The sequence below is a fragment of the Pezoporus occidentalis genome, unplaced genomic scaffold (genome assembly GCF_034315485.1).
Source record: "Pezoporus occidentalis ecotype Australia unplaced genomic scaffold, CSIRO_AGI_Poc_V1 ctg248, whole genome shotgun sequence".
NCBI lineage: Eukaryota > Metazoa > Chordata > Aves > Psittaciformes > Psittacidae > Pezoporus > Pezoporus occidentalis.
In genome coordinates, this window is record NW_026914372.1 from 80,384 (window position 1) to 107,699 (window position 27,316).

Below are 27,316 nucleotides of genomic sequence, written 5' to 3' on the forward strand. Positions count from 1 at the left end.
GCAGCTGGGGGCAAGAGGGAGGGTGAGGAGCTCTACGGCCACAGCCGGCTCCCAGGTGGACAGCTGTCTTTGACTGCGGGCCCCATCCCTTCGTGCTGCTATGGAGCTTTCCAGTGTGCACACGCGTGTCCGGCTGGTGGCGGAGGCGTCGCTGGCCGTACTGGAAATGCTGGTGAAACAACGAATTCCATAGCTCTAAAACGCGAGAAACGGGGGGAGAGCAGAAAGGGGCTGTCGCAGCCTCGGCAGTAGCGTCTTCCATGCTCCTTGGGACTTTCGGAGATCTGTGTTTGTCGCCTACAGAGATAGAGTAGCTCGAGCGTGAATGGTTTTGCAGGTTCGAAGCTTTAGGGGCATGCTATCATCAGTGGCGAGTCCTGTGCCCTAGAGGGCAGCACCGCTTCGGGCTCCGGAGCTCTATCAGCCTCGGCCGTTCTTAGCCTTCCTCTCCCCGGCTGTGAGCTCCCTTCAGCAGTAGCAGGGGTAGGTAACAGTGTGATAGACACGGACAACCTGCTTTTCTCTCATACAGCTTTACCACCGCAACACATGTTCCGAGGGAGGAGAGGAGGGTACTGAATCAAGTTAAGATGCAGGTGACCCTGCTGCCATGTTCAGCTTGGTGCAGCGTTCAGTCTCTTCCCAACCTTGATTCCAGCCCTGAGCAGCTGTCTTGTAGGAACGTAATTTTGAAGGCAGGTGATACTGGCAAGGCATGTCTACCTAGCCTTAGTAATTAATACCAAGTCTGTTTCCCAATGCTGTCGCTATTGTGGGGGAACTCTATTGCATTTGTGCTCATTGCTTATCTCATCAGTGCTCCCTGGCTTTGTGGGCTGGAATGCTTGGCACATCTTTCCCAGCTGCAGCTGGTATTTCATGGTGGTTTTTTATCCAAGGTGGCAGTAGTTTGTTGCCTAGTGAGATGAACTTGTAAGTTCTCTCTGCAATTTGTCAACTGGAATATCTTCTACTTGCAATGCGACCTTGGTTTTTACCTGAGAAACATGTTTGTTCATGTGTGTTTTCTAATGTAAACTGTAAGACATTACTTACCAGCTATGAAAGGTGGTGTAATCCTCATCAACCAGAATGAAAACATCAGCCAGAAGCTTTTGCTGGTGTTTGCAAGGGTATGTCTCTATAAAAAGCTATGGCATAGCTTAACAGATATGCAGCTAGGATGCACTCGTACCTCTGTCTAGACCTTATACAATACCAAAAACTGATTCCCTGCTTGTACCCTGATCCTGAACCTTCTTACGGATCTTGAATTAGACCCAAGGGGCTATTAGATGTAACAGTGCTTCATCAAGACTTATGTGGGACACTGCACCTCTGAGACTCATTGGTCACTCTGAGTCCAGAAAGTGATGCTGTTAAAGAGAGATTGTTTGCAATGACTCTCAGGTGAAAAGACTAGGACTAAATGTCCACTGAAGGTAACTCTGCACAGAAAAGTTATTCCTTGCAGCCAAGACACAGCTTGGGTCTGATGTGCTGGATCAGTTCTGATACATTATGAACAGTTCTGTTGCAAGGGATCCATACTGGTGATACAGTGACAGTTTACTTGTAGCAATAGACAGTCTATGGGTGTTTACCTGTAGGCTACAAGTCTCCAAAAAAAAAAAAAAAAAAGGCCTGAGTGGGAAGAAAACTCTATAACATTGGAGACAGATCAAACAAGAAGGTGGTGGTACAAGACTGAAGGGGCAGACAGAGAAGCAGGAATAGTTTTTTATCATCTTTTTGATTCCTTAATAGAAAAAGTGTGGTATCTAGTTTGGCATGCTAGCAAAAACCACACAGGCTGTAAGCCAGTTACAAATTCTCAGACATAGGGCTGCCCAAGTAGAATCATTCACACACATACATATGTGTGTATATGTATTCGGGTGGCTACAAAAACTGGAAAAAAAGCAAGATTTATGGACAGATTTTTGTAGCTGTGTGGGAGATCTGCATGAGGTAATGACTGTTTCTGCAGGGTAACTCTGGAAACGTTTGTGTTCATTCAGCTAATTTCTCACATGCTTTATAAGCAGGTAAGTGTACCCACCTTGCAGTTTGTAGATAGTGGTGTGGTTTTGAATTCCCTTGAACACACCACAAAGATGAGCAATCCATTTTAGCACACAGGTAATGTTTTGCTCCAAGTGCATTTCTTATCACTGCATACTACATGACATTAGAATTATTATTAAAATATCTCTGTTACTTCTCCATCTGATTTAGCAGAGCCTACAAGGGCAGGCAACTGGGAAAGCATCAGATTTTACTGTATGTCTTCATAATGAAAGTAATTTTATAGTGAATAATTAATTTCTTATATAAGATAACAGTAAGTTAAGAGCAAAGAATCAAAGGTACCATGGTCTTGATGTGATACTACAAATCCTATTGCAGATAACACTGTTGTCTGGAATCAAATAAAGATATCATAAATTCATCAGGAAAAAAAAATCTGTTTTGGATGATCTCCATTTACCTGAGCTCTTGCATAATTTTGTATTGTGGTAATGATCCGCAGTTCAGAAAATGTTGTTTTCTTCCTTAATAGGGCTTTTTTTCTGACACCATCAAGTGTTACAGTGGTAGCATTTGTATATACTTGTTGACTGAAGTGCTCCAAGGGTAACAGTTTTAATAGTAACAATGTTATTGTTAAAGAAGCAAATTAAAAAGTCAATTGAATCTGATTTTATTTACATGTACATCTCCTAACAAACTAGAGGCCCAGCTTTGAAGATGCTTTGAAGAAGAACTTCAAAGAAGTTATTCTGCATTTTGTATTGAGATATGCATGCAAATAAAATCAGATTCTTCTTTCTGAACACCCTATTCAGTTAACATGAGATGGCAAGTTGGTTGTAATGGCTTCCAAGACAGTGATGAAAGCACCTTGTTCTTTAGCATCTATAATTAATCTCAGATGTATTTCACAGATTGGCACCCTGTACTCATGGAAGCATGACATTATTACAGCATCACATTCCAAAAAAGAATCATAAAATGGTTTGGGTTGGAAGGGACCTTAAACACCATCTAGTTCCAACGCTCCTACTGTGGGTAGCGACACCTTCTTCTAGACCAGGTTGCTCAAAGCCCCATCCAACCTGGCCTTGAACACTTCCAGAGACAGGGCATCTACAGCTTCTCTGGGCAACCTGTTTCAGTATCTCTCACCCCCTCATATTAAAGAATTTCTTCCTAATGTCCAATCCAAATTTACCCTCTTTCAGTTTAAAACCATCTCCCCTTGTCTTATCACAGCATGCCCTGGTAAAAAGTCCCTCTCCAGATTTCTTGTAGGTCCCATTTAGGTACTGGAATGCTGCTGTGAGGTCTCCCCAGAGCTTTCTCTTCTCTAGGCTGAGCAAGCCCATCTCTCAGCTGTCTTCATAGCAGAGGTGTTCCAGCCCTCTGATCATTTTTATGGCCCTCTGCTGGACTCGATCCAACAGGTCCATGTTCCTCTTGTGTTGGGGGCCCCAGCGCTGAGCACAGTACTTCAAGTGGGGTCTCACAACAGCAGAGTAGAAAAGGAGAATCACTTTCCTCAGCCTGGTGGTCACACTCCTTTTGATGTGGCCCAGCATACAATTGGCTCTCTGGGCTGCAGGCGCACACTGCAAAGTTGTGTTGAACTTCTCATCAAGAGCATTGAAGAGCATAGTCTGGGACATACCTGTGCAGATGAAATGAAGCAATTGTTTGTGGTATACAACTAGCAGCATAACAACATATGTGTGTATCAGCCAGTTAAATGTGCAGAACAATACAGCAAAGTTGAAATCGTATATAAAGAAAATTAACACTGGATTAGTATGGATGTAGAACTGTGTGGATTAGGCACATCTGTATTCTGCTTTACAGAATAATGACAGATACGCTCTCAAGAAATGTCGCTGAAAACGTGTCGACATGTATACTTACATTTTATCTCTGTGCATACACGCACTATGATTTGGCTAAGTGAAGGAGTATATATAAATATTTAGACTTCTATATTATCACTAACCAGTTTCCACATTTCTAACATGAATAGTCCATTGAAGTCAATACTATTACATATGAGCGCAAGTAGTTTAAAACCTCTGCCAGTACCATGTGTGTATCCAGTGTCACCTTGCTGAAAAAAAAAAAATCAGTTCTTGGTTAGCTACCAAAGCATTAAATGTGTGACCTGCTTAAAAACTAAACAAATCTTCTGCCAGAATGTGGATGCTGAATAAGCCATCTCCTTGCATCAGCAGTATGGTAATTTAGTCACTCACAGTGTGGAAGAGAGGATTAAGGAGGGGGAACAGAGGGGACTTGCTGCATCAGTTGGGAAGCAGACTCTTCTCGCTTAACGTGTCAACATGCCTCTGAAGTAGGATGGCTGCTCAAAGCTAGTCCTAATGAGGAAGTTCTTCCTTAAACAGTTTCTAGTTATATAAAAACATGCTAATATTCTGTATGTGTTCAATAGATATAGAAGCTATTTTATAGTTACGTTTGCCTTCCTCTAAATATATAAATATTTTAACATGCACTAAGGTCCTCCAAGGAAAAATCACTTTGGAGCTCTACGTTAGTTGCTTTATTAACCCTGACACTCCAGTTGGAAAGGAAAAAAGTCTGCCATTGGCTCTGCCAGCACACCCAGTATTTCAGGTGTTGTCCCAAACCTAATACATTTTTTCAGGCTCTGTCAGGGATGTAGAACTGAAATTGGCGAGAAATGCATAGTGGATTTCTCACTAGGGATAATGTATTCTTATTTAGTATTATTTCAAAATGTTTTCCATGTTTTTAAATGCTGGCATGCTCTAAAAAGCTTAGGATTTTATGAAGGATAAGGCTACGAGTCACTTAAGGGAAATGTGGAGGGAAAGCGGGAAGGAAAAAGACGTTTAGTGCAGGATGATTGCTAATCTCCATCTCTCACCATTGTCTTGCTTGGACAGTACTTGTTCACATCTTGAAATACATTATAATCAAATGATTCCATCTACCAAACTTTCACTAATTTTATCATAAATAACCTTTCTTACAGGACTGAAATGACCCGTTGATAGACTTGAGAGAAGGCTTGGGTAATATGGCACCACTCCTTCAAATGCTTGCAGGCATGTTCAGTATTAGCAGTGAATTTCACATGTGCTTTTAAAATAATTCAAAATATACCTTGGGCAAACCCTTTATCCTTGGGCACCCTGCTGAGCTATTTTTGCAGGTACTCATTTTGCTACTCACTGTAAATGTAACAATGTTTGCTGTCACTCCAAGATCAGCAACATGATGTTTACAGAATTGTATCAAGGTCAGAACCAAAGTGGGAAGTAAATTCTAAAAACAAGCCCAAATCAGAAAATGTGACAAAAACCTTTTCTGTGCAGCTGGGGATGGTTTCTGATGTATATTATGGAAATAATATGTGGAAAACATTGTTGCATTTTGTTTAACCTTAAATTTGTAACAGCTGTTCTTGGCAGGCGCCTGCTCTTTTCCCCTTTTAAATATTTAAATGTTGAATAATGTTAATTTATTACAACAAGATAAAACACGCAGCTCATATTGCAAAGAACCAAGGTGCATCTTTTGTTTTCTGTAGACTGCTTTTTAAACTGTTCATTAATTTAGCACAAGACGACCATAATGGAAGAAGACCTTGCAGAAAAAAACCCAAACCAGTCTTAAGGTAGCAACTGAAATAACATACTTGCTGAGCTGTTTCAATAGTTTGGTGAAGTGCCTACAAAAATCGGTTTATTTTCTTTGCCAGTGTTTACACTTAATGCCAGTGGAAGAAACTACTATTCACATTCTCTCTACAAAAAAACACTGAAGAGTATTGCTAGCACCAAGCAACCCAGGCCTGCCAGGGAAGGTACAGTAAATAAAGTTCAACTTTTCAAAGCAATTTCAGCCTCACTTCTTCTAGCATACACAAACATGGGCTTGAGGACACAATCTCCTGCACAGACTTCTGATCTTCAGTCATGGCAAAGAACCACAATGGCACAAAATAGGAAGCACATAAAGGCAATTCCTACCACAAAGATCATACAACAGGTGGATATGAGACAAAAGAGGAAAAAAGAAAAAAGGAAACAACTCAACATCCAGGATCTACGTGTTCAACTATGGTTTAAGCACAGCAGCAACTTAATTTTTGTCAGAGGTTCTGCTGGCATCATGAGCAAGGATGAATTTGTAGCTTACAGGAAAGAATTTGTAGGTGAATTCTGTTGATTAATCTTTTGGCTTAAAGGAAAACCGGGCAAACTTACTTAGAATTTTCTTCTTCAGACACAAAGCATCAAACTAACTTGAATATGCTTGTTTCTTTCTTTTTTCTTTTTTTTTTCTTAGTGGCAAATTCCATATGCAAAATCATAACTCATGGGCCTCATTTGGAAACTTCAAGACAATCCAGCAATTTTTCTAAATGACAAGATTTGTGAGGATCATGCCTGCAAAGGTCTACGAAGGCAAGCAAGTGGACTTCCTTTATTGACTGTCTGAAGAGCATGAAATATAGCTCTCATAGTTACAGCTATAGAAATAAAGTTATGTTTCAGAAATATATAAATGTATAGTTATATTCTAGAAATATAACTCAGATTTTTATCTTAGTATTGAAATAGGACTGAGTTATTTGAAGTCTACAGTTTTTCTGGTCAGATTCATAGTCGGTCTTGAGTCACATCTTCATGTTTCTTGGGAAATTTAGTTCCCTTCCCCCTCTCTAGCTTGGAGGCTCAATATAAATACAACTGCTATGATGTTTTAAACCACCAAGTGATTCTAATTTTTCCAGGATAGAAGATATATTGCTGAGAAGTTCCACTGACTACGTGTCTGTTCTCCCAGACAGACACTGGAAAGCATGTTTGCTATTTCAGACTCTGCTTTGTTAGACGTATACAAATGCAGAACTAAAAGCAAACAAAAATCCATTCCCTAAAGAGAATAAATGTACATAGAAATATTTATACAGAAAGCTGTTTCTAAGCAATGCCTATGGTAAATGGTATAATAGAGTTTTCTGTTTAATATGATTTTACTCTAGTAACTCTAATTAACAAAGGAAAAGTTAAATATTTGAAGCATTTTCCTTTGGAAGTGCTGAAAAGAAATAGCAATGAGAGGTCTCAGGTCCAAGCAGGACACCTGTGGCTGCAGGTTCTATATTCCTGTAGAATAAAGAGTGCCTGTGTATCAAAATATTTAAGGCTTGAATACATGACAGAATCCAGTGGGGAATCAGTAGCACTGTTTCACTGAAGACAACTGTATGTAGCCTAATAGTTAATGATGGCACAGCGCAATAGATATTAGTGAGAAGGCTTCTATTTTAAGGTTTTCTTAAATTTATCTTCATAGAATAACAGGTTTAAATAAGGCATCCTTAACAAAGTATATTAAAAAAACAGCTACAGGGAAAAGAATGGTAAAAAGATACAGACTTCAGTGAAACATAGCTGACTATATGCACCTATAGGTTTTGGTTGTGAATCACAGTAAATCACAATATCACAGTATGCTAGAGATTGGAAGGGACCTCAAAAGCTCATCTAGTCCAATCCCCCTGCCGGAGCAGGAACACCTAGATAATGTTACACAGGAATGTGTCCAGGCAGGTTTTGAATGTCTCCAGGGAAGGAGACTCCACAACCTCCCTGGGCAGCCTGTTCCAGTGTTCTGTCACCCTCACTGAGAAGAAGTTTCTTCTCAAGTTTAAGTGGAACCTCTTGTGTTCCAGTTTGTACCCATTACCCCTTGTCCTATCATTGTTTGCCACTGAGTAGAGCCTGGCTCCATCCTCGTGACACTCCCCCTTTATATATTTATAGACACTTATAAGGTCACCCCTCAGTCTCCTCTTCTCCAAACTATAGAGACCCAGCTTCCTCAGTCTTTCCTCATAAGGGAGATGCTCCACTCCCTTAATCATCTTCATTGCCCTGCGCTGGACTCTCTCCAGCAGCTCCCTGTCCTTCTTGAACTGAGGGGCCCAGAACTGGACACAATATTCCAGATGGGGTCTCACCAGGGCAGAGTAGAGGGGAAGGAGGACCTCTCTCGACCTACTAACCACCCCCCTTCTAATACACCCCAGGATGCCATTGGCCTTCTTGGCCACAAGGGCACAGTGTTGGCTCATGGTCATCCTGTCGTCCACTAGGACCCCCAGGTCCCTCTCCCCTACACTGCTCTCTAACAGGTCGTTCCCCAACCTATACTGGAACCTGGGGTTGTTCCTGCCCAGATGCAGGACTCTACACTTTCCCTTGTTATATTTCATCAAGTTATTCCCTGCCCAACTCTCCAGCCTGTCCAGGTCTCGCTGGATGGCAGCACAGCCTTCTGGCGTGTCAGCCACTCCTCCCAGCTTAGTGTCATCAGCAAACTGATGACACTATTCCCTCATCTAAATCGTTGATGAATATATTAAATAATACTGGTCCCAGTACTGACCCTTGAGGCACTCCACTAGTTACAGGCCTCCAACTAGACTCCACCCCATAGACTACAACTCTCTGGCTTCTCTCCTTCAGCCAGTTCGCAGTCCACCTCACTACCTGATCATCCAGACCACACTTCCTCAATTTAGCTGTGAGGATGCTGTGGGAGACTGTGTCAAATGCTTTGCTGAAGTCAAGGTAGACCACATCCACTGCTCTGCCATCATCCATCCACCGTGTTATTTCCTCATAAAAGGCTAAGAGATTGGTCAAGCATGATTTCCCCCTGGTGAAGCCATGTTGACTGCCCCCCATAACCCTCTTATCCTTGATATGCCTTAAGATGGCACCAACGATAAGGTGTTCCATCACTTTCCCAGGGATGGAGGTGAGGCTGACCGGTCTGTAGTTACCCAGGTCCTCCTTCTTGCCCTTTTTGAAGACTGGAGTGACATTTGCTTTCCTCCAGTCCTCAGGCACCTCTCCCATTTCCCAAGACTTGGTAAAGATGATGGAGAGCGGTCTAGCAATGACTTCCGCCAGTTCCCTCAGCACCCGCGGGTGCATCCCATCTGGACCCATGGATTTATGGATGTCCAGATTGCTCAACTGGTCTCTAACCCATTCCTCATCGACTAAGGCAAACCGCTCCATTGACCTGACTTCATCTGAGGTCTCAGGGGTACAGGGCTCTTCAGGACTGCCTGCAGCAGAGTAGACAGAGACAAAGAAGGCATTCAGTAACTCTGCCATCTCTGTATCTTCTGTCACCAGGGCACCCATCCCGTTCATCAGTGGGCCTACATTGCCTCTGGTGTTAGTTTTGTCTGCCATGTATTTGAAAAAGCTCTTTTTGCTGTCCTTGACCCTTCTCGCCAGGTTTAATTCTAAGGAGGCCTTAGTCCTCCTAGCTGCCTTCCTACATCCTCTAGCAGCAGCCTTATATTCCTCCCAAGTGGCCAGCCCCTCCTTCCATGACCTGTAAACTCTCCTCTTCCACTTGATGTATTAGTATTGAAAACTTCAGTTGTAACTGTCATGAAATACAACATACAGAAAAAATCAATCAACACATGAAAGAACCAAAGTGAGACTGGTTTTGGGGTTTGGTTGGGTTTTTATTGCGTATGTACAGTCAGGGATTAAATTTGTAAACTTTTGGAAAGATACCATAAGGGAGACTCACGGAATGGGGCTCAAATATAGTCAGTATTTTCTTTTTTAATTTTAAAATTCTGGAGACCAGTAACGAGTCGCGTCCCTCGGGAATCAGTGTTGGGACCGGTCTTGTTCAACATCTTTGTCAGTGACATGGACAGTGGGATTGAGTGCGCCCTCAGCAAGTTTGCCAATGACACCAAGTTGTGTGGTTCGGTTGATATGCTGGAGGGAAGGAATGCCATCCAGAGGGACCTCAATACGCTTGTGAGGTGGGCTGATGCCAACCTCATGAAATTTAACCATGACAAGTGCAAGGACCTACACATGGGTTGCAGCAATCCCAGGCACAGCTACAGGTTGGGCAGAGAAGAGATTCAGAGCAGCCCTGAGGAGAAGGACTTGGGGGTGTTGGTCGTTAAGAAACTTAACATGAGCCAGCTTCAGTGTATGCTCGCAGCCCAGAAAGCCAACCGTATCCTGGGCTGCATCAAAAGGAGCGTGACCAGCAGGTCGAAGGAGGTGGTCCTGCCCCTCTACTCTGCTCTCGTGAGACCTCACTTGGGAGTATTGTGTGCAGTTCTGGTGTCCTCAACATAAAAAGGACATGGAACTGTTGGAACAAGTCCACAGGAGGGCCACGAGGATGATCAGGGGACTGGAGCACCTCCCGTATGAAGATAGGCTGAGAAAGTTGGGGCTGTTGGGACTGTTCAGCCTGGAGAGGAGAAGGCTGCTGGGGAGGGTCTCTTCATTAGGGATTGTAGTGACAGGACAAGGAGTAATGGGTTAAAACTTAAGCAGGGGAAGTTTAGATTGGATATAAGGAGGAAATTCTTTCCTGTTAGGGTGGTGAGGCACTGGAATGGGTTGCCCGAGTAAGTTGTGAATGCTCCATCCCTGTCAGTGTTCAAGGCTGGGCTGGACAGAGCCTTGGGTGAGATGGTTTAATGTGAGGTGTCCCTGCCCATGGCAGGGGGGTTGGAACTTGGTGATCTTAAAGCCCTTTCCAACCCTAACTATTCTATGATTCTATAAGGAGGCTATTCCTGAAATAGGAAATAGTCTGAAATTCTTTACACTTTCTTTCACCCTACTTTTAAGAAGCAGTAAACAGAACTTTTTTAGCTATATCTCACTATATTTAAAAGTTGATTCCTCTGCTATTAAGCAAAGTGTTTATACATTTTCTTGAACTAGCTAAAAAACTATTTTGCTAGAAATGCTTAAAACTCGGCATGTTCATAGTCCTCTAAGGAACATGTGCTCTGCCAAGTCTGAAAACACTTGGAACAGAAAGAAGGTCTGAGTAAATCTTGCATATTGTGCTACATTTTTTTTTTACTGATTTATGAACAAGAGGCTGATGCTTAGTTTGCACAGTTTGTCTGATCTGTGCAGTGAAATAACCACAGCTGCATTTCTTACAGTGATTGCACAATCACATATTTGGTACCCAGAAACCTTTGGGAATACTGAGAGAAGTATGTGCTAAAAATCCTAATTTTCTTTACTTTCTCTAATATCACGTTCAATTTATTTTAAGTTTAATATAAGGTTTTGTTTGTATAAGTAGACATTGTAATAGTAACATTTCTGCAACACCAGTAATTCAGATCATTTATACTGTTTGTAAAGCAGTGGTACTAACACCACATAGGTTGTAAAAATCTGAATGTGCAAGCAGTCACAGATATTGCTTTGAGTTTCCCAATTTGGAGGCATATAGATCCTCAACTATTATTCCATGTAGTATAGACTTTACTACTCAGTGTAATTTCTAGATAGCCATAAAATAGTTTTCCCCTTATTGTCAGACTTCCAAATTATTATTTGGGAATTTGAAAATATTTTATTAGACTTTAATTGCTAGTAATTATTAGCAATATGCCAGTGTCTGAGACTGACTGGGTATATAAACCGAAACACTGAGCTTTGCAGCATGAAATTATGCAGAGGAACATAAATGTGGCAGCCAGAGACTTTTTATGATCTACCACAGTGATATATTCTTCCCAAATTAATGTATTTTAAAATCAGTTTAAAACCAAAATAATTTTTTTCTGGCTTCTTGTAAACACCCAAAGCATGGATAGTATAATAAATATATTTAGGAAATATTTTGTTTATTTTTATTTGTTTTTTTCCAAGCTGAAAGTTTCAAGTGATATCCAAACAAAGTCTCTAAAAAATTGGACAGGTGAGTTTAGACAGTGGTGGAGTCTGTTGCAGATTGCTGTGCGCAGTTCCACTATAATTTCACCAGCAACTGGTTCTATTCATGGTGGAGGTCAGAGTGACAAACCATGCTCCCTTGCAAGGAAGAGAATGGTGGAAATTGTGTTGGTGCATAGATGGTTTATCACACCCTATGTTTTTCCGGCGACCAAAGCCCATATTTTATTTACCTGCTGTATCAAAATGTATCAAAATTCATTTGTGACAGACTGGCGTACTCTAGTATCCATCTGTGGTCATCCACTGAAAAAAACTAGGGTGGCATATTTTTAGAAAGTATTACATATAATTTAAACAAATACTTCACTATAGCTGCAGTGACTGGTGCTGGAAAGCTAATACCTAAGGAGAAGCTGCGTTCTGTTTTAGTGACCAGCACAGTCTGCACACTCAGGAAGCAATTTTAAGAGGCTCCTGTCTGTTGGATATGTTGTTTGCCCTGAGTCCTGAGGCATTCGTTTGAGAAGATAATCAGCCTTGTTAAAAGAATACAGTTTCAAGTCTTGTTTGGCTGAATTGTTTTTCAAACTGCTTTAGCTTTTTTTTTGTGATGATATTTAGCTAATGAATCAAAATGTAAACAGTGTAATTACTTCAAAGGAGGCCACATATAATACAATTAGAGAAGACATAAATGTGGTCAGTGTCTTAGATAAATAAAAATCTCATATGGAATTTACAAAAGCTTTCAACACAAACTGTTCTCATTAGAGCTAGGGACAGCATTTATGAAATCCCCATATGTTGAGTCTGATTTTTAGCTGATAATTCCTCCAGCCTTTGTTTTTCCAGCTGAATGTTTTCTTTCAAAAATAATGACACCCATATTCCTGTCCTACAATTCCTTGCTGTATACAAACATGTAGCTGTGGAACTGAGTAATAAGGAATAATTTATACATTACTTAGGTTAAATTTATATTAAATATAAGGAAGAAATTTTTCATAGGTGTGGTGAAGCTCTGGAACAGGTTGCCCAGAGCTGTGGAAGCCCCACCCCTGCAAGTGTTCAAGGCCAGGCTGGGTGGCGCTTGGAGTGACCTGATTTAGTGAAAGATGTCCCAGCCCACAGCAGGGGCATTGGAACTAGGTGATCTTCCAAGGTCTCTTATGGCCCAAACCATTCTGTGATTCTGTGCTTCCATGATATTTAGATGGCCAAAGTCCTTGTAAAGTAGAAACATAAACACTTTATCAGTTAGAATAAGAATATATCAGAAGTTTTTTCTGCCACAGAGAAAGTGGAAGCGAGGAATGAACTTTGTTAAAAGACACAGAAATGTTCCAACCAAATGAAGAAAACTAGAATGGCATCTCAAACTCCAAGACTAGTATTATTGATCCATTGAGATAATTTCTCAGCAACTTGGGTTCTATATGGGGAGATGCATCTTGGGATTATTGCCATTTTCCAAGAATTGGAGTCCTAAAAGTGAGTTGTCTCTCAGTTCCACACTGACACAGTGGCAGTCTTCTCTTCACACTGTAGTCCATTGAACACAGCAACTAAAAAGCCTCTGATGATCACTTTGAGCTCTGAGTGGGCTGTAATGTTATAGTCATGCTTTACTAGGCTCTATGATCTCTCACATGTGTTTCTGTTCACAGCCTAAATTTTGCCTCACGGTTCTGCTCCCCTGAGAATGATCCAACATACTGCTGTGTCTTGAAGTGCAGAAAGTACATTTTCTGGCAATTTCTTCACACCACGTCAGCCGCCTCATTTTATACAGAAGAGCTGCAGTAGTTCTACACTGAGGACTTCAGATGCTTGCAGAGCAAGCTACAGCCCATGCATCTGTCAGCAGGAATGGAAGGAAGGAAGCAGGGGTAGAAAAGCTCCTCTTTTAGAGGCAAAAGCTGTTACGCCTGGTTGTTGTGTTGTTGAATCATATCCTTAGGCCATCACAGCTACCACTTCCTCCAGGGGGTCATTCCTACTGCAGTTAGCTTTGATTGTTTCAATGCACCATTGCTAGCTTGGCTTTTATCCACAGACAACTGTGTAAGGGTAGAAAAATGAGAAAGGGTTTGAGAGACTTTAAGCTGGCAGAATGTAGTGTGCTGACTCTTGCATTTCTGTAGATACACAGCTCTGTAGTCTTCAGAGCTCAGGGAGCAGCTAGCAGAAGCACAAACCAGACAGACTCAAGCAGTAAGTTTTAGTTTAATGTTAGGATAAGAAAAGAGAGCAGGGACAGAAAAATCACTGGGACTGGTGCAACAAACCACTAGCCTTTAAGATAGTGCTCAAGAAAATACCAAATTCGTCCACTAGGAAAAGTGTGGATACATCTACTAAGCACTTTGAATATCAGGGATTAAGGTGTTGGAGTTAGTTACACTGCTACCTTTGTTTAATGGTAAAGATAACACGGTGAAGAAAATCATCGAAAAAAAAAAAAAGTGCAGAACTAAACAGCCAGGGGAGCTCAGCTCCAGGCTTCAAGCATGTGCATGACCCAGGGATAAGCCAGGCAAGCAGACTGGGGCTGACAGGAGTTTGCAACAATGAATGTCCAGGGAAACAGGACTTTGTAAAGCAACCTGTGTCAAAGGGATGCCTGTCATCATCAGAGAAGTTCTGCTATTAGGTTTAAAAGAATATCCACAAGATTCCATTTCTGGACAAGGAAGGAGTCTTTCGGGCCATACTGCATACTAATTCCAGCACACACACACACAAAAAACCACTTCCTGGCACTGGTAAACTGGAAGAAAAGTGATATTTAGGAAGTTCTGCTGCATCATCAGGCAAAGGTGATCATGAGGCTAACATACCAGTGTGTACATTTAAAGGAACCCAGCAAAACAGCTACCACTTTTTTCTGTAGTAATTAATTTGATCATTTGGTAGCACTTATATAAAGCACAAAAAGTAAGCAGTCATGAGGGACACACCACAAAAGAAATTGGCAAAATTCTGGTACCATTTAATCTTGTCAGGAGTTAGATCTACTCCTATTTTCTGCCTATCTTATGCAGGTTTCTTTGAAAAAGGTTTTCTATTGAAGACAGAAATGAAAAGTACAATGATTAGAAGAGCCCAATGGTCCAACAAGACTGGGAACATCCACATACTTCTGGTTAACCAGGAAATTACTCTTTCCTTTCTTTTATTCAATGTCAGAAAACAACCTTCTTTTGCATAATTGCCTCTATTTTAAGCTTACACCAAACTTCTGCAGCTCAACATTGACCTTGCTTTCTAAATTACAAACCAGAGCCCATTAGCGCTGCTCTGGGAGCAATAAAGAAATGCCCTCCTTTATCCCTCCAAGCTGTAGTGGTGTCTATTTCTGTTTTGAAACTTGATTGGGTTTTCCTAGCCTACATAAGCATAGAGCTTGGATCTGTGGGCTAAGCTACAGTGGGTGAGCCTGGTGATATCAGCTGACCACATCTAAACTCCCCTCTTGGCATGTACTGACAATTTCAGGAAGAGTTGTTTGATGTTTCATGGTTGGTCACATGGCTTTTGTACTGCTGCTCACCATTTGCTTCTCAGAACCCAAACAGATTGCAGAAGCAAGCTGAGGGAAGAACAGCATTCATTCCGCAATAGGTGATGAGTAAGTCCCACAAGATTTGTCTTCTATTTCTTGAAATAGAACATGAAACTTATTAGGTCCTTAATTTGGTAATTTAACTTGAGGCTTTAAATGCTGAAGGAAGAAAGCTACCATTCAGATGTGATGAATTTTCCAGTGAACTTTGAACTTTCATTAAAAATGAAATTAATATTAACTTGAAATATTCAGTGAAATTTCTACTGTCCCTTTGCCTGCCTTCCTCCTCTGCATCTTGGTTTCCTAGGCTCTGTTCCTCCTCTCAGAGGATCTCCCACTCCTGACTGTGGGTATTTGCAGGTGTGCGACCCAGAACTCTGGGTCACTATTCTGCCAGACTTAGCTGCAGGAGTGAAAGTGACTGCTGCCCACCAAACTCACAGACCTCCTTCTCCAGCAGATGCAGCTAAAGCAGACCCTTGCTCCTACCACTGCTATAGCACAATTGCCGCAGACTGAACTGACATGAATGTGCAGGGCCCTGAGCTGCAGGAGTGGCTCACCAAGGGCAATGGGGAGAAGCTCTGGGGCAGCCACAACTGCTGCTCTGTCAGGCACTGTCCCTAGCCCCAGTGCACCCCTGGGCCTGTGGGCTGGAGCATCCTTGAAGTGCTGACAGGAAAGGAAACATTTTCCAGCCTTAACCACTTGAAGTAGACAATATGCACAGGTACTGGAGGGGGACAGGGTGCCCCTTTGAAAGTCAGTATTTCCACTGAACTTAGAATTTTTAAACGCTTCCTTTCCAGTATGATGAATACTTTAAATCTTTAACCATATAAGTATTTAAGCTCTGTTTCCCTTCTCATGTCTCTTCCTTTTGCACAGAAGAAACAGCCTCTGAGACTGTCCTTTACTGGTTTCAGTTAACTGATGTTCATATTTTGATCACTCAATATCTAAATTTTTTTTACATTTGTTTTCCTTCTGGGTATTCCATGTAGTAACAGCCCATCCCAGAAAAACAGGCCCAAGTAAAAGAAATAGAGTATTGTTCTGCAATAAACATACAGACTTTGAATGTTTCAAGAATGTCAGTGCATTTAAAATTCAGATTTATTTCTTGGTTTAACTTGGTTATGAGACAATATTCGCACCAGAAATGTTCAAGCTGTCACAGTAATTAATTTCCAGTTTGCAAACACAGGAACCAGCGAAATAGGTAAAGTAGGCTTCACTGGCAGTAGAACTCCACTCACTCACAGTAGCTGAGGCTCTTTGCTATGCTTAGGTGTTACCTGAAGTTTTGATTTCTCATTATTATTCTCCCTGTCCTCAAACCTGGTTTAAATCCTTTTCCCTGCTTACAGATAGGACCATGCAAAAATAATTGCAATACCAGGGTTTGATGTGAATTTTCAGAAAGACTGTTAGATCGGTAATTGTTTCTTTTTAAAACTGCCTATCACTAAAATTCAGAGTAAAAATCTGTAATTTCCAGTCAAACAAACATGCTCATGGTCTTATATCTGCCTCAGCAGATAACTTGCTGTGGATTCTTTTCAGCTGACACCTGAATGAGTTATTTGCTTGCGCTCTTCCTACTGTGTTTTATATTTAAGTCCACTTCATACTTGGTTTCTGCATCACACTTCTACAGCTTAAACAAAACATACAAAGGTATGCTCCTCTCAATTCAAACATGTCGGTGAACAGCCCAGAGCTTTTCTCAAACAACTATCCCAAACACGTCTAAGAAGTAATGAAGACATTATGTTCCAAAATAAAACCAGAAGAATTCACTATAAGAGAATGACTGCTTTCCATCCTCTGTTAATCAATCCTGACAGCTTCCCTGTTGAAAGACTATTGCTTAGGATTCTTTCTGTGCTTAAATGCCGTTTAGCCTGTTTGCACCCTGTTCTTCCTCATCAGGTTCTACAAATACTGCACATATGCACTTGGTGGTACTGTCTGTAACAGAAAATCAGTGGGAGCATTCCAAGTTGCAAAGTTATCCACTGGTAACCTGGTTTGGACTGAGGTCTGAAGAAAGGCAGTTTTGTTCTTTTTTTTTTTTTTTTTAACTATATTGCATTGCTGGTTCCTTTTCTTACGCCCCAAGGAAAACCTGAAGATGAAAGATTAATGTAGGAGAAGAATTAGTCACTTGCAATTTTTGCATATAAGTATCACCCCTAAATGTGTTTCTTGTAGATCCTAACTGTTGTGTATGCCAGTGAGTCCTTGGTTTGTATTCCACTGCGTGCAGCCTCACTCCCAGACTCCTCTATGCACCAAGGAGTTTCTGAAACACTACTGGTGGAATAGATTTCTTCAGGTATCCCTTAAGCAACTAAGGCTAAAACTACATACGAGAATCACTACAATATTTTGTTATAAATTATGTGTCCCCAGGATGCTAATGAAAGGACACAGTGGGTCTGTCCCTAGATCCTTCCTTCCCCAGCTGATTCTCTTTCCTTCATCACCGAGATTCATCAGCTGCAGCAAGCTACAGGGCAGGAGGGGACTATACAGACACTTTTCCCCAAGGTCCTTTTCCACAAGAAGAGAGGGATTGTGTTCCCCTCTTTATCATAGAGCAGGAGCTGGAGCCAGCAGGGCATTGTCCAATTAAAATTAAACAGCAGCTGCTGACAGTTGCTAGTGGACTAAATTGGTTCTGTGGGGAATAGCTCATTAGAGCAGTCGTCCCGATGAAGAGCTGGGTGTGTCTCGTAGGGGGCTTCTACGGTTTAAACTTGCCTTTGGCCCATACCAGAACTACGCGTTGGGGTAACGTTTGGTGCTGCGACGCTCGATGTCATGCTGCCTGGTTCAGGCTTTGCTTTTTCCACCTTAGCGTCGACCTTACTAAAAATTAACCACAAACAACAGCTGGAGCTCCGCTCACACAGCCACCCCCGTTTCCCAGGCGGGCTGCTCTTCCTCCACCGCCTTGAGCAGCACCTCTGGCCAGACCTGCGGCGCAGGCGGGGAGGGGGCTGAGGCTTGGGCCGGGGGGGGGGGGGCAACGACGACCTGTGCAGTCTCTTGCTCGGCTTCTCTCTCCGGCCAGGGGGAGGCAGCGGGGCCGGAGGGGGCTGGTGTCCGCCGACGGGCGGCAGGGTCGGCAGGGTGAGGCTCTGGCAGAGGCTCCAGTTCGGGGAGCCACAGGTAGGCGGCGGCCTCTTTTCCCAGGTTGGCGGAGGTTTTTTTTCTCTTCCTCCCTCTCTCCTCCTCAGTTCTCGCTTTCCGGGTTGGGAGTTTGGTGCTCTCAGAAAAGTGCCTGCAACGGTGAGGCGTTCCCCAGGTGGGGCTGCTCTGGGCTTCTCGCTACTTTCTCCTCCCTCTCTCTCTGGCTGGCTTTCCTCCTTTGTGGCCGCATACAGGGCGCTTCAGCCCCCCTTCCCACGCTTCCTCCCAATCAGTCTCCACTTCAGGGAGAGAAACACGGACTCTTTCCTGTCTCCCGGCCGCAGGGCAGCGCCGCTTTCCCCGCGCCCGCCGTGCGGCCCCGCTCCGCTCCCTCCCTCTCCTCCCGCCTCTCGGGGCCGCTCCCGCCCCCGGGGCCGCTCCCGCACATGGGCGCCGAGCGGGGCTCCGCCGAGGCGGCGGCAGCAGCGGCGGTTCTTGCCCAGCCCCGGAGCGCGTAGCCCGGCCGCCCTCCCGCCCCGATTCATTTGTTGTTGTTCTCCCTCCCTCTTTCTTTTCTCTGCTCTCTCTGAACTTTTGTCACCGCGGCCGCTGCGCGGATGAAGACTTTTCGCGGCGGGGACGCCTAGCTTCTCCCCCCTCCCCGCCGTGCCCTACACTGCCCGCCTTCCCCCGCCGCGATGCCGTTCCCTCTGCGGACCCTGGAGCCGCTGAAGCTGTGCAGGTTGGAGGAGGCCGGCGGGGATGGCGCGGAGCGGGGCGGCCCGGCGCCGGGGGACCCCGCTGGGGCGGCGGAGGGTGGCGCCGGGCGCCGCCGGGGCGCGGTGCCGCTCTTCGGGGCGCTGGAGCAGGTCAGCTCGTACGCGCTGGTGTCGCTGCTCATGCAGCTCTCCGACCTCTCCCGCTGCGCCGGCGACATCTTCGGCGGGATCCTCAGCGAGGCGGACTCCCTCTGCCACCGCAACGCCCGGCTCCAGCGTCGCCTCGGCGCACTGGAGGCGCTCCTTGCCCGCCTCGACCACCGCAAAGTCAAGATCCGTGAGTGAGACCCTTCCCCTTCACCGGGCCGGGTGGCGGGGGGTTCGGCCGGGGTGTGTGCTCGGCGGGCTTTGCGTTATTCATTTATTTATCTTTTTAAGGAGGACAAAAAAGAGGGAAACTTAAGCATCCTCCTTTCGCCCGTTCCTTGTTCAGGTGGTGATGCCTGGCCCCGCCGAGGCTCCTCCCGGGTCCCCGCCGGCTGCGGCGCGACCTATCCCCCTCTCAGTGACCCCGGCCCCGGGCTTCTTCCCGGCGGCTCCGGCGCTGGCTGCCGCCCGGGCGGGGAGGTACCAGCGTGCGGGGCCGGTGGTGCGGGTGTTTTCCCGATGCCTCTCTCTAGCAGAGCGCTAATCCACGGCGGGGAGGGTGTCTGCTGCGGGGGCAGCCGGCGGTCGGTAGTGCCGGCGCGGGGAGGCTTTAGCCGGGAGATAGCGCGGGGATCCTGAGGCAGGGCTGGGTGGGTTTGTTTGTATGTTTATACCGGGTTTGCGCTAGACTTCGGCTCAGCCGCGCTTCTGACAGGTCAGCCCACATGCCTGATTAGTTCTTGTATGTGCATGGGAAAACCTCAGTAAATAGAAACCTGGAGGTACTTTGCAGCTAGTTTTATATGTGTGGGCTCCCCCGAGCTCCTCCTGTTCGGTGTGCAGAACTGATCCCAAGTTTGTATTTTCAACTTCATGCGGAGCACAAGCAGCCAGATACAGATTCAGTTTAGGACTCCTAAGTAGTGGCAGTATGGGGTAATGCTTGTTCAGTTTCTTTCTGAGCCTGTAAAGTGGCCCTCAGAAGCGACTAACTGTACATCTACATAGAGTTATAGGAAGTTTTTTTTCTGAGGTTGGTTCAGCTTTGGAGAAAGGCTCCTGTAGAAATGTGCTTCATGGAGTTTCATTACTATGTGTCCTAGCTCCCTGCCGACCAAGTGAAAGAAGGCTTGCGACATCAGCTTAGCTGTCTCAATGTGCTGGAAACATTCAGGCATCCAAAGAACTATGTTGCAACTTCTGGGACAGCTGTGTAAGGTGTAAGCTGCTTTTAAATAGGATTGCTGCTCAGAAACCACCAGTAGTGTTCCGTAGTTCATTGCAGAACTATTCCTCATGGAATACTTAAGTGTGTGATTCCTCCAAAAGGGAAAGCCTTCATCACCCTTACCCATGGGTGATTTCTGTAGTTTGTAAGCATTAGGCTAAAGTTTTGAGATAACCAGTTTGTAACTGCTTGATAAACTTAAGGAGCTTTTCTTCCTCACCAAGACAGGTTTATCCTCTTCTGCCAATATAGTTGTGGTAGTTTGGCATGGCATGATGCAGTCAGACTTGAAGTGAGAATGTTTTATCACTGGGGATACTGCAGTATGGTGCTGTATTACATTGATGCCCTGATAGAAAGCAGTCTTTATTTATCTCTATTTTAAACAGGGAGCTAATTGCTACTGTACGCTGATGCAATACATCTAGAGGGAAGAGTAAAATAAGGCTAGTGCTGCACTGTGCAAACCATGAAATTTTACATGTGTCAGACAGTTACTGTATTTGCTCTTGGTCATCATTTTGCACAAGTTAAATATTTGCTACTTTTTTAATCACAGCTCAATTCTTTGAGCTAAGCCTCATTGCTTTTAATTTGCTGATCTTTGCTCTTGTCATTTCAATTCCCAAAACTGGACGCTGCTCTTACGTTTGGCCTTCTCCATTTGGTTTTAAATTCTTTGGTAAGTGGCATCTCTGCTGTCAAGTTTAATTTTGCTACTTACCAGCTGCATCGCTGCTGCTAATAGTTACTTTCTAAAGATCTTATTTATTAAAGTCAAGGGAAATTAATGATTTTTTAAAAATATTTCTTTAATTGTATGAAATACATCTTTTTTTTTTAAAGGAAGAGTTCTTTATTTGCCTATGGGTTGCAAGGAATTGGGAATTGACGTGTAGGCTAAGAATGTTGATGTGAAGTTACGCATAAAGAGATGTCAGTTCTTTCTTATATGCTTTCTGGATATTGTAATCTGGCCAAGGAGGTCAGGTGGGATGATCAGTTGTAGTTAGCATCATGAACGTCTCTCTAATGTAAGCCTCTCTATAATGTAAGCTGTCAAGGCTCATCTGCAAGTTTAACCCTGTTCCTGGCATTAAAGGAAAATATCTGCAAAACAAAGAGAATGGTTTAATAATGCTGGCTTTGTCTGGGGACAGTGACAAGGGGGATTTTTCCTTCCCATTTTCGAAGATACTGAAGCTTCATGGAGAAAGCTCTTTGCTGTTACGGGACTATAAGAACATCAAGGATTGTATGCAAATTTAGTTGCTTTCCCATTTACTAGATTCTTATTGGTCATAAACCTTTTCTTGTGGGGAAAATATTGGAAGGTACTGTATCACTGGGGTAACATGATGTTGTATCAGATGACATAAGTATTTTGCTCTGGCTTTCAGGATGAGGGGATAGGACAGTGTACACCTGCTTTTCAAATCACGGGTAATTTCTACTTGAATAAATGGCTTTTGTTCTCTTTGTGAGCCCCAGACAATAATCTCTTCTTGGAACTGGAGGTCCCAGGATGACGTTTGTGATCCCAGCATGAGCTTATATGGGAAGGACCAGAAGAGGACTAGTGAACTTCAGATCTGGGTTACAAAAACTTCTTGGAAAGTAGCTGCAGAATGGCATCCAGTATAAGCTATGCTACATATGTCCCTGGTGTTTGGGAAAATACAAACTTTGAAATTGTGAGGGGTTTTTATTTGTGTACTATCATCATTCTGTTGCAAAGTAATGTTTCCACGTAGTATCCTTCAGATAACAGGGGTCCGTTAGTGTTTGTTCCTTGCTGAGCAGGGGTAGGGGTGTGAGGGAGGGAAAGCAGGCAGAACAAAGCTCTTTGTCTTCAGTTAGTCATTCTTCACAGTCATGGACTATGCTTGCTTGTCTGGCTGTATGCTGTATCCTTGTGTGTGTGTAGGATCCATATGCTCCCAGATACACATATTGGGTTATTCATAGGTGAATGTGTCTTGACTGATCTCTGCTGTTTCTCTTGTGTTATATCCTCTTTGGTATCCTGCAGCAAATGCATCAGTCCGAGTACATCCATTTGTTGCACATTTGAAAGAACTTTCTGATGTAGCAAACTGGTTAATGATGTGCTGCGTTGCACTAGGTGCTATGTCTTTGAAACCCATACTAGGGGAAACTTCCTCATCTCTGAAGACTGGCTGGACTTCTGCCATGCCCTTCGACTAGGAGGCCTGCTTTTCAAGGGTCTTGTATTAGTGTGCTACATGCACCTCGTGAAGTTTAATTTCATGTCAGCTTCAGGATATTGAACGTAGCTCTCAGCCCTCTGATCTTAGCAACGGTTGGTTTTTTTGAAGGTTCGGTGCTGATGCTGAGGTTCACCGAAATGGTTCGGCATTCTCTGGTTTGGTTTGGTTGTCTTAAACTTTGCATTTAGGGTGGTGGAGAAGTTTCTCTTATGTCCTTTCTCTTACGTCCCCCAAATGAGAAACTTGTACCTGACTCTATTTCAATACAAGGGTATTTTTAAGGCCATTTAGTAAAACGCTTTCCCAACATGTATTTGGGCTTTGCATGACAAGCAGGGTGTTGTGCCATAAGAAGGGACATGAAAATATGATGAGACACGTTCCTGTAGGGCCGGTGACTGGTTTACAACTCATGGTGGAGGGAGGCACTAATGGCTCATGGCGGTTTATAATATTCAAGTGTAGCTCATAGTACTTGTGACCTTAGTTTAACTGCACTAGCCGTGTCTAGAGAATTAATGAGTTCAGTGCTTTTATTTAAACAGTCTTTCATCAGGTTTTCATTAAGCTTATGTGCATTTCTGTTTTGTGTGGTGTTTTGTTATATGTTTCCAGCATCCAGCTGCTGTAATATGTTTTACACCATGGAACTTGCCTAACAGCTTTTCATCTTGCACCTTCTAGCAGTGTGCATCTGTATCTGTGATCTAGCATTAGGTGATGTAGTTTTCATCACTTTCAGCTCTCTAACGTCAGGGTGAGTGGGGACAAGTGCAGCTTTGAAGTGATCACAGCTCATCAAAAGGCATATATGGTGGCAGCAAAGAAATGTTGCGTGAATTACAAGGCCAGCTCTTGGGAAGCACTGTGAGGTTTTAAACAGTCATTGTTTTCAATAGGGCATGAAGAAGGACATTTTTTCTATTAATGTCTTCTACCATCTGCAGATTCTTATGCAAAATGTAATATTGCTGTTCTTCCCTGTGGATCCTGGTGGTTTGTCAGACTAGAAGCCTGTCCTTCTTTTTCTAGGCTATTTATTTTTAGTCCTTCTGAAGAGATGTTTGGAGAGAAATGCTGGGAGGTTAACCTAATGACAACTTATGGTTCAGTTTCTCCAGTAGTAGGATGGGGTTTGGCCAGTTGTACCTCCTATCCTAACAAGAAGAAACTGATTCTGTGGGAGAGAGGAAATGCTACCTCCTAATTAGCGTTGTTGTTGTTTAAAATCCTTCGGTGTTTGGTTTTAAAGGCACAGCATAATCATTTGATGTCCATGCAGAACATATATACATATGCATGTATTCCCCTCCCCCCCCAAGTTTAAGTACATTAATGCAAGAGAGCTGGGGGATGGGAAGTATGGCTTTCTATTTGTCTGCATGATGGAAGGACAATCCAGTTTACATTTCATCTCCTGCTATTTTGTTTAGTAAGTGTTTTCCACTCTTTGTGTGCAAGGCAGTACTGGAGCACATTTCCTGCTTCAGCCGAACAGGAAGCTTTATTCAGCTTATTCCTAGGGAAACCCCTCCTCCATCCCTGGCCACCAAAAATGAGCATTTTACAAGACAGTATCAGCAGTAGGCAGGAGATGAATGGGTTGGCTGACTTGCTGGGCTTTCAGTAGCTTCTGGTGTAAGGATAGAGTGTACAATATATTTGTCATCTTGTAATAACAAGAAGAAACCTTCCTTAAAAAAAGTTTAGGCAAAAAAAAGGCCCAAAACCCAAACAAAACACACAGCCCCCAACAGAAAGAAAACAAACCCTCAAAAACCCCCAAAACACACCACAACCAAAAACCCCAAACCAACCACCAAAACCGTGGCGTGCTGTTGAGGAAGCTTTGGTGAGAAAGGACTGACTTGTAGGTGAACAATTCTGTTCTAGCCCTATTTGGGAGCTACAATTTAGCTGTGATATCCTGCAGATGCTTGAGGCGGCTGTGCGCTATGATACTTCTCTCTGTTGCTGTGTGATGTGAAGATTCAGCAGCAAAGTTCAAACCCTGTTGAACAGTTCATTGCCAAGTTCCCCTTGGATTAAAAGAAGAAGAAATTTTCTCTGTTACCCTGTTGTAGTTACTCGGGTTGCCATTCAGAAGCGATATAACTCTTGTTTTATTTAGCTGGTGCAAGACTAATTATCTGTGGAGATTCAACCTGGTCCAAAGGAGATTTCATTTGAAATAAGCAGGAAGAAAGTCCGAGTTAGGAAAAGATTTCCCATGGGGACAGTGGGCCAAGTCGCTGTCCTGCTGCGTGGCAGAGCTCCAGCTGAATTCAGTGTGGTGAGGGTTTAGCTTGCCGTTTTGAAAACAGCTGACACTCTTTGGCTGAAATGTAGGGCTGCTTTGTACGTTTCTCAGAACCCATTATATACCACCTATGAACGTTTATTTCCATAGATCTTATGACTGGCTTGATCCTTGAGGAGAAGGGTGTTTAGGAGAGGTAGTTAATGAATTAAGCTTGCTTGTATTTAGTTGTTTTTAATTAGGATCTATTTTGAAGGTTCCTAGATATTTTTGGGTACAGTGTCCTCAGAAGTTTCTCTTCCTTTTGGTATTGGCACAGTCTCAGTTTGGCTGTGTGCAAGCTAGTAATCTTGGTCTTGTGGGCTTTTCTCCTAAGCTGCTAATCTGAAGCTCCTGTAGAAGAGGCATTTTTTGGGTGAACCTATTCACAAACATAAAACAACACAGTGGAAAGCCACTGAAATGCCTCAAAACCTCTGTACTGGAATTTAAACAAGCCTCTCATCAGTGGAGAGTCAGATGAGGCTTTTCAGGGGGATGGGGAGCAGATCATCCCAGACATCTTAGTGATTCCTGCACCTTCTGCTTTTAGTGCTGGCTGCCATCAGCCACATGATAATGTTGCTGAGGCCAGATTCACTGCGGTAATTTCTGATCTTTTTCTGTATTTCTGGGTGAAGGAGAGGCAATTCCCCTTTCCTCGTCTTTCTTCCCTCCACCTCCTGCACGTCCAAATAAATGATACCATAAATGAGGGGATGTGCTTTGGTTCTTGTTAGCAGGAGCATTAGTGTAGCACAAACAGAAAGGGAGATTGAGAAATAGAAGGAATTCAAAAATGCCCATCGAAGACTTGGCAATTATGCAAAGTGCCAGTTTCTTTTGTAGTCATAAACTAGCTATCAGCAGGAAAGATCAAAGCTGTCCACCCTAACAGTTAACAAGATCAATTAAGCATGGTAATTAAATGTTGTTCTCAGCTGTAGGTTGGACAGGAAACCAGCTGGTTGGATGGCAGTCTCCGGAGAGCCTGGATGACATGCCACTTGAGACTAGGAAAAATACCTTTCTGCCTGTGGGTGAAGCACAGATTAATGTGGGTGGACTTTGCAAGTTGTTTGTATTTATATCATACTGTGTTTTAGTTGGGCAGGGCTGCTTCTGGCTTCGGGCTGTCATGGGTTTTTACTTTGTCATTTGTGAATTATGGCGTGTTAAGTCAGGTTGTTTTTATTTATTTATTTATTGGCCTCTTGTCCTTTAATCAGCATTGTGCATATGAGATTTTGTTGCTCTTTGAGAACTATGAGTCGTTAGAATATGAATGTTTAAGGTCCTCCTGAATGTGGCTGGACTCTAACGTCACTGTGCAGTGTGGAGGCAGGGCAGTTACACCTGCAAAGAGAGACAGTGCCGAGTAATTGCTTTGCCATGGCTCTGCTTGGCAATTTCCCTGTTGGAGCCACTGGTCTGCACACTCTTTAGGTTAAGGCCTGATTGTTACTATTTTTTTTTCTCCCTTCCTCCTCTCTTGCCTCTTCTCTTCCTCCTTTTCTTCAGAAGTTCAGGCTCCCCACCCTAGGTGTACTCTGAGCTGTCTCTCCGTGTCCAGTCCAGCCTGCTCTGAGGTGTGACAGTTTCAGTGCCTGCGCCTCGCCAGCTGTGTTCTGCCTGATAAAACTGATCTTGGGCATCTCCCCTTCCTCAAATGCAACACCCTCTGCATGCCTGGTAGTTGGTAGGATTTGGGAGAAAGGAGGTGTGAGGGGAATGGGAGGAAGAGAAAAGAAAGGGTGAAATTTGATGGAGCTTCTGGCTTTCTCATGACACTCCCCTTCTCATGGCACCCCCCTTCTCACTCCTCCATGTCAGTGTTAGCCCCAGTGTAGGGCCTTCCTGGCTGGGGTTGTAGGACAGTGGATAACCCCTAGTAATCCTGTCCAAGTATGTCCCTTTGTTCATTTTTAATGCGTCCCTTCCAAACACAGAGATGTCTACTGCTCTGCTTTCAGAGTATAAATTGAGAGTAAAACTATTTACACCATTACAGTTGTGGTAGCAAGATTATCTAGTTATTACTTGACAAAAAAAAAAAAAACCAACAAAAAACTCAAAGATACTCACTTCAGTGTATATTTGTGTCTGAGTTCTTACAACTTTTGAACTGAAAGGACACCTTAATGTTTCAGTAGGTTGTATATCCCTAATCTACATGTGAGCAAGCAGC

At 43.5% G+C, this 27,316-nt stretch overlaps 1 protein-coding gene and 2 long non-coding RNA genes across 7 annotated transcripts in view; all 3 read left to right on the top strand.

Moving 5' to 3' along the window:
- The first annotated feature begins 26 nt into the window (after positions 1–26).
- Positions 27–5,192, top strand: LOC134165730 (uncharacterized). The gene is made up of 2 exons (XR_009965631.1): positions 27–483; positions 5,045–5,192. It is a non-coding gene; the product is annotated as an uncharacterized LOC134165730 (long non-coding RNA).
- A 7,697-nt stretch (positions 5,193–12,889) lies between these two features.
- Positions 12,890–15,601, top strand: LOC134165731 (uncharacterized). The gene is made up of 2 exons (XR_009965632.1): positions 12,890–13,286; positions 13,463–15,601. It is a non-coding gene; the product is annotated as an uncharacterized LOC134165731 (long non-coding RNA).
- A 2,893-nt stretch (positions 15,602–18,494) lies between these two features.
- Positions 18,495–27,316, top strand: part of NHSL1 (NHS like 1) — a 176,832-nt gene continuing 168,010 nt past the window's right edge. For all 5 annotated transcript variants that reach the window (XM_062622796.1, XM_062622797.1, XM_062622798.1 and 2 more), the window contains exon 1: positions 18,495–19,560. In XM_062622796.1, coding sequence (XP_062478780.1) covers positions 19,203–19,560 — 358 coding nt within the window. In that variant the 5' untranslated portion in view covers positions 18,495–19,202. The remainder of the gene's footprint in view (positions 19,561–27,316) is intronic.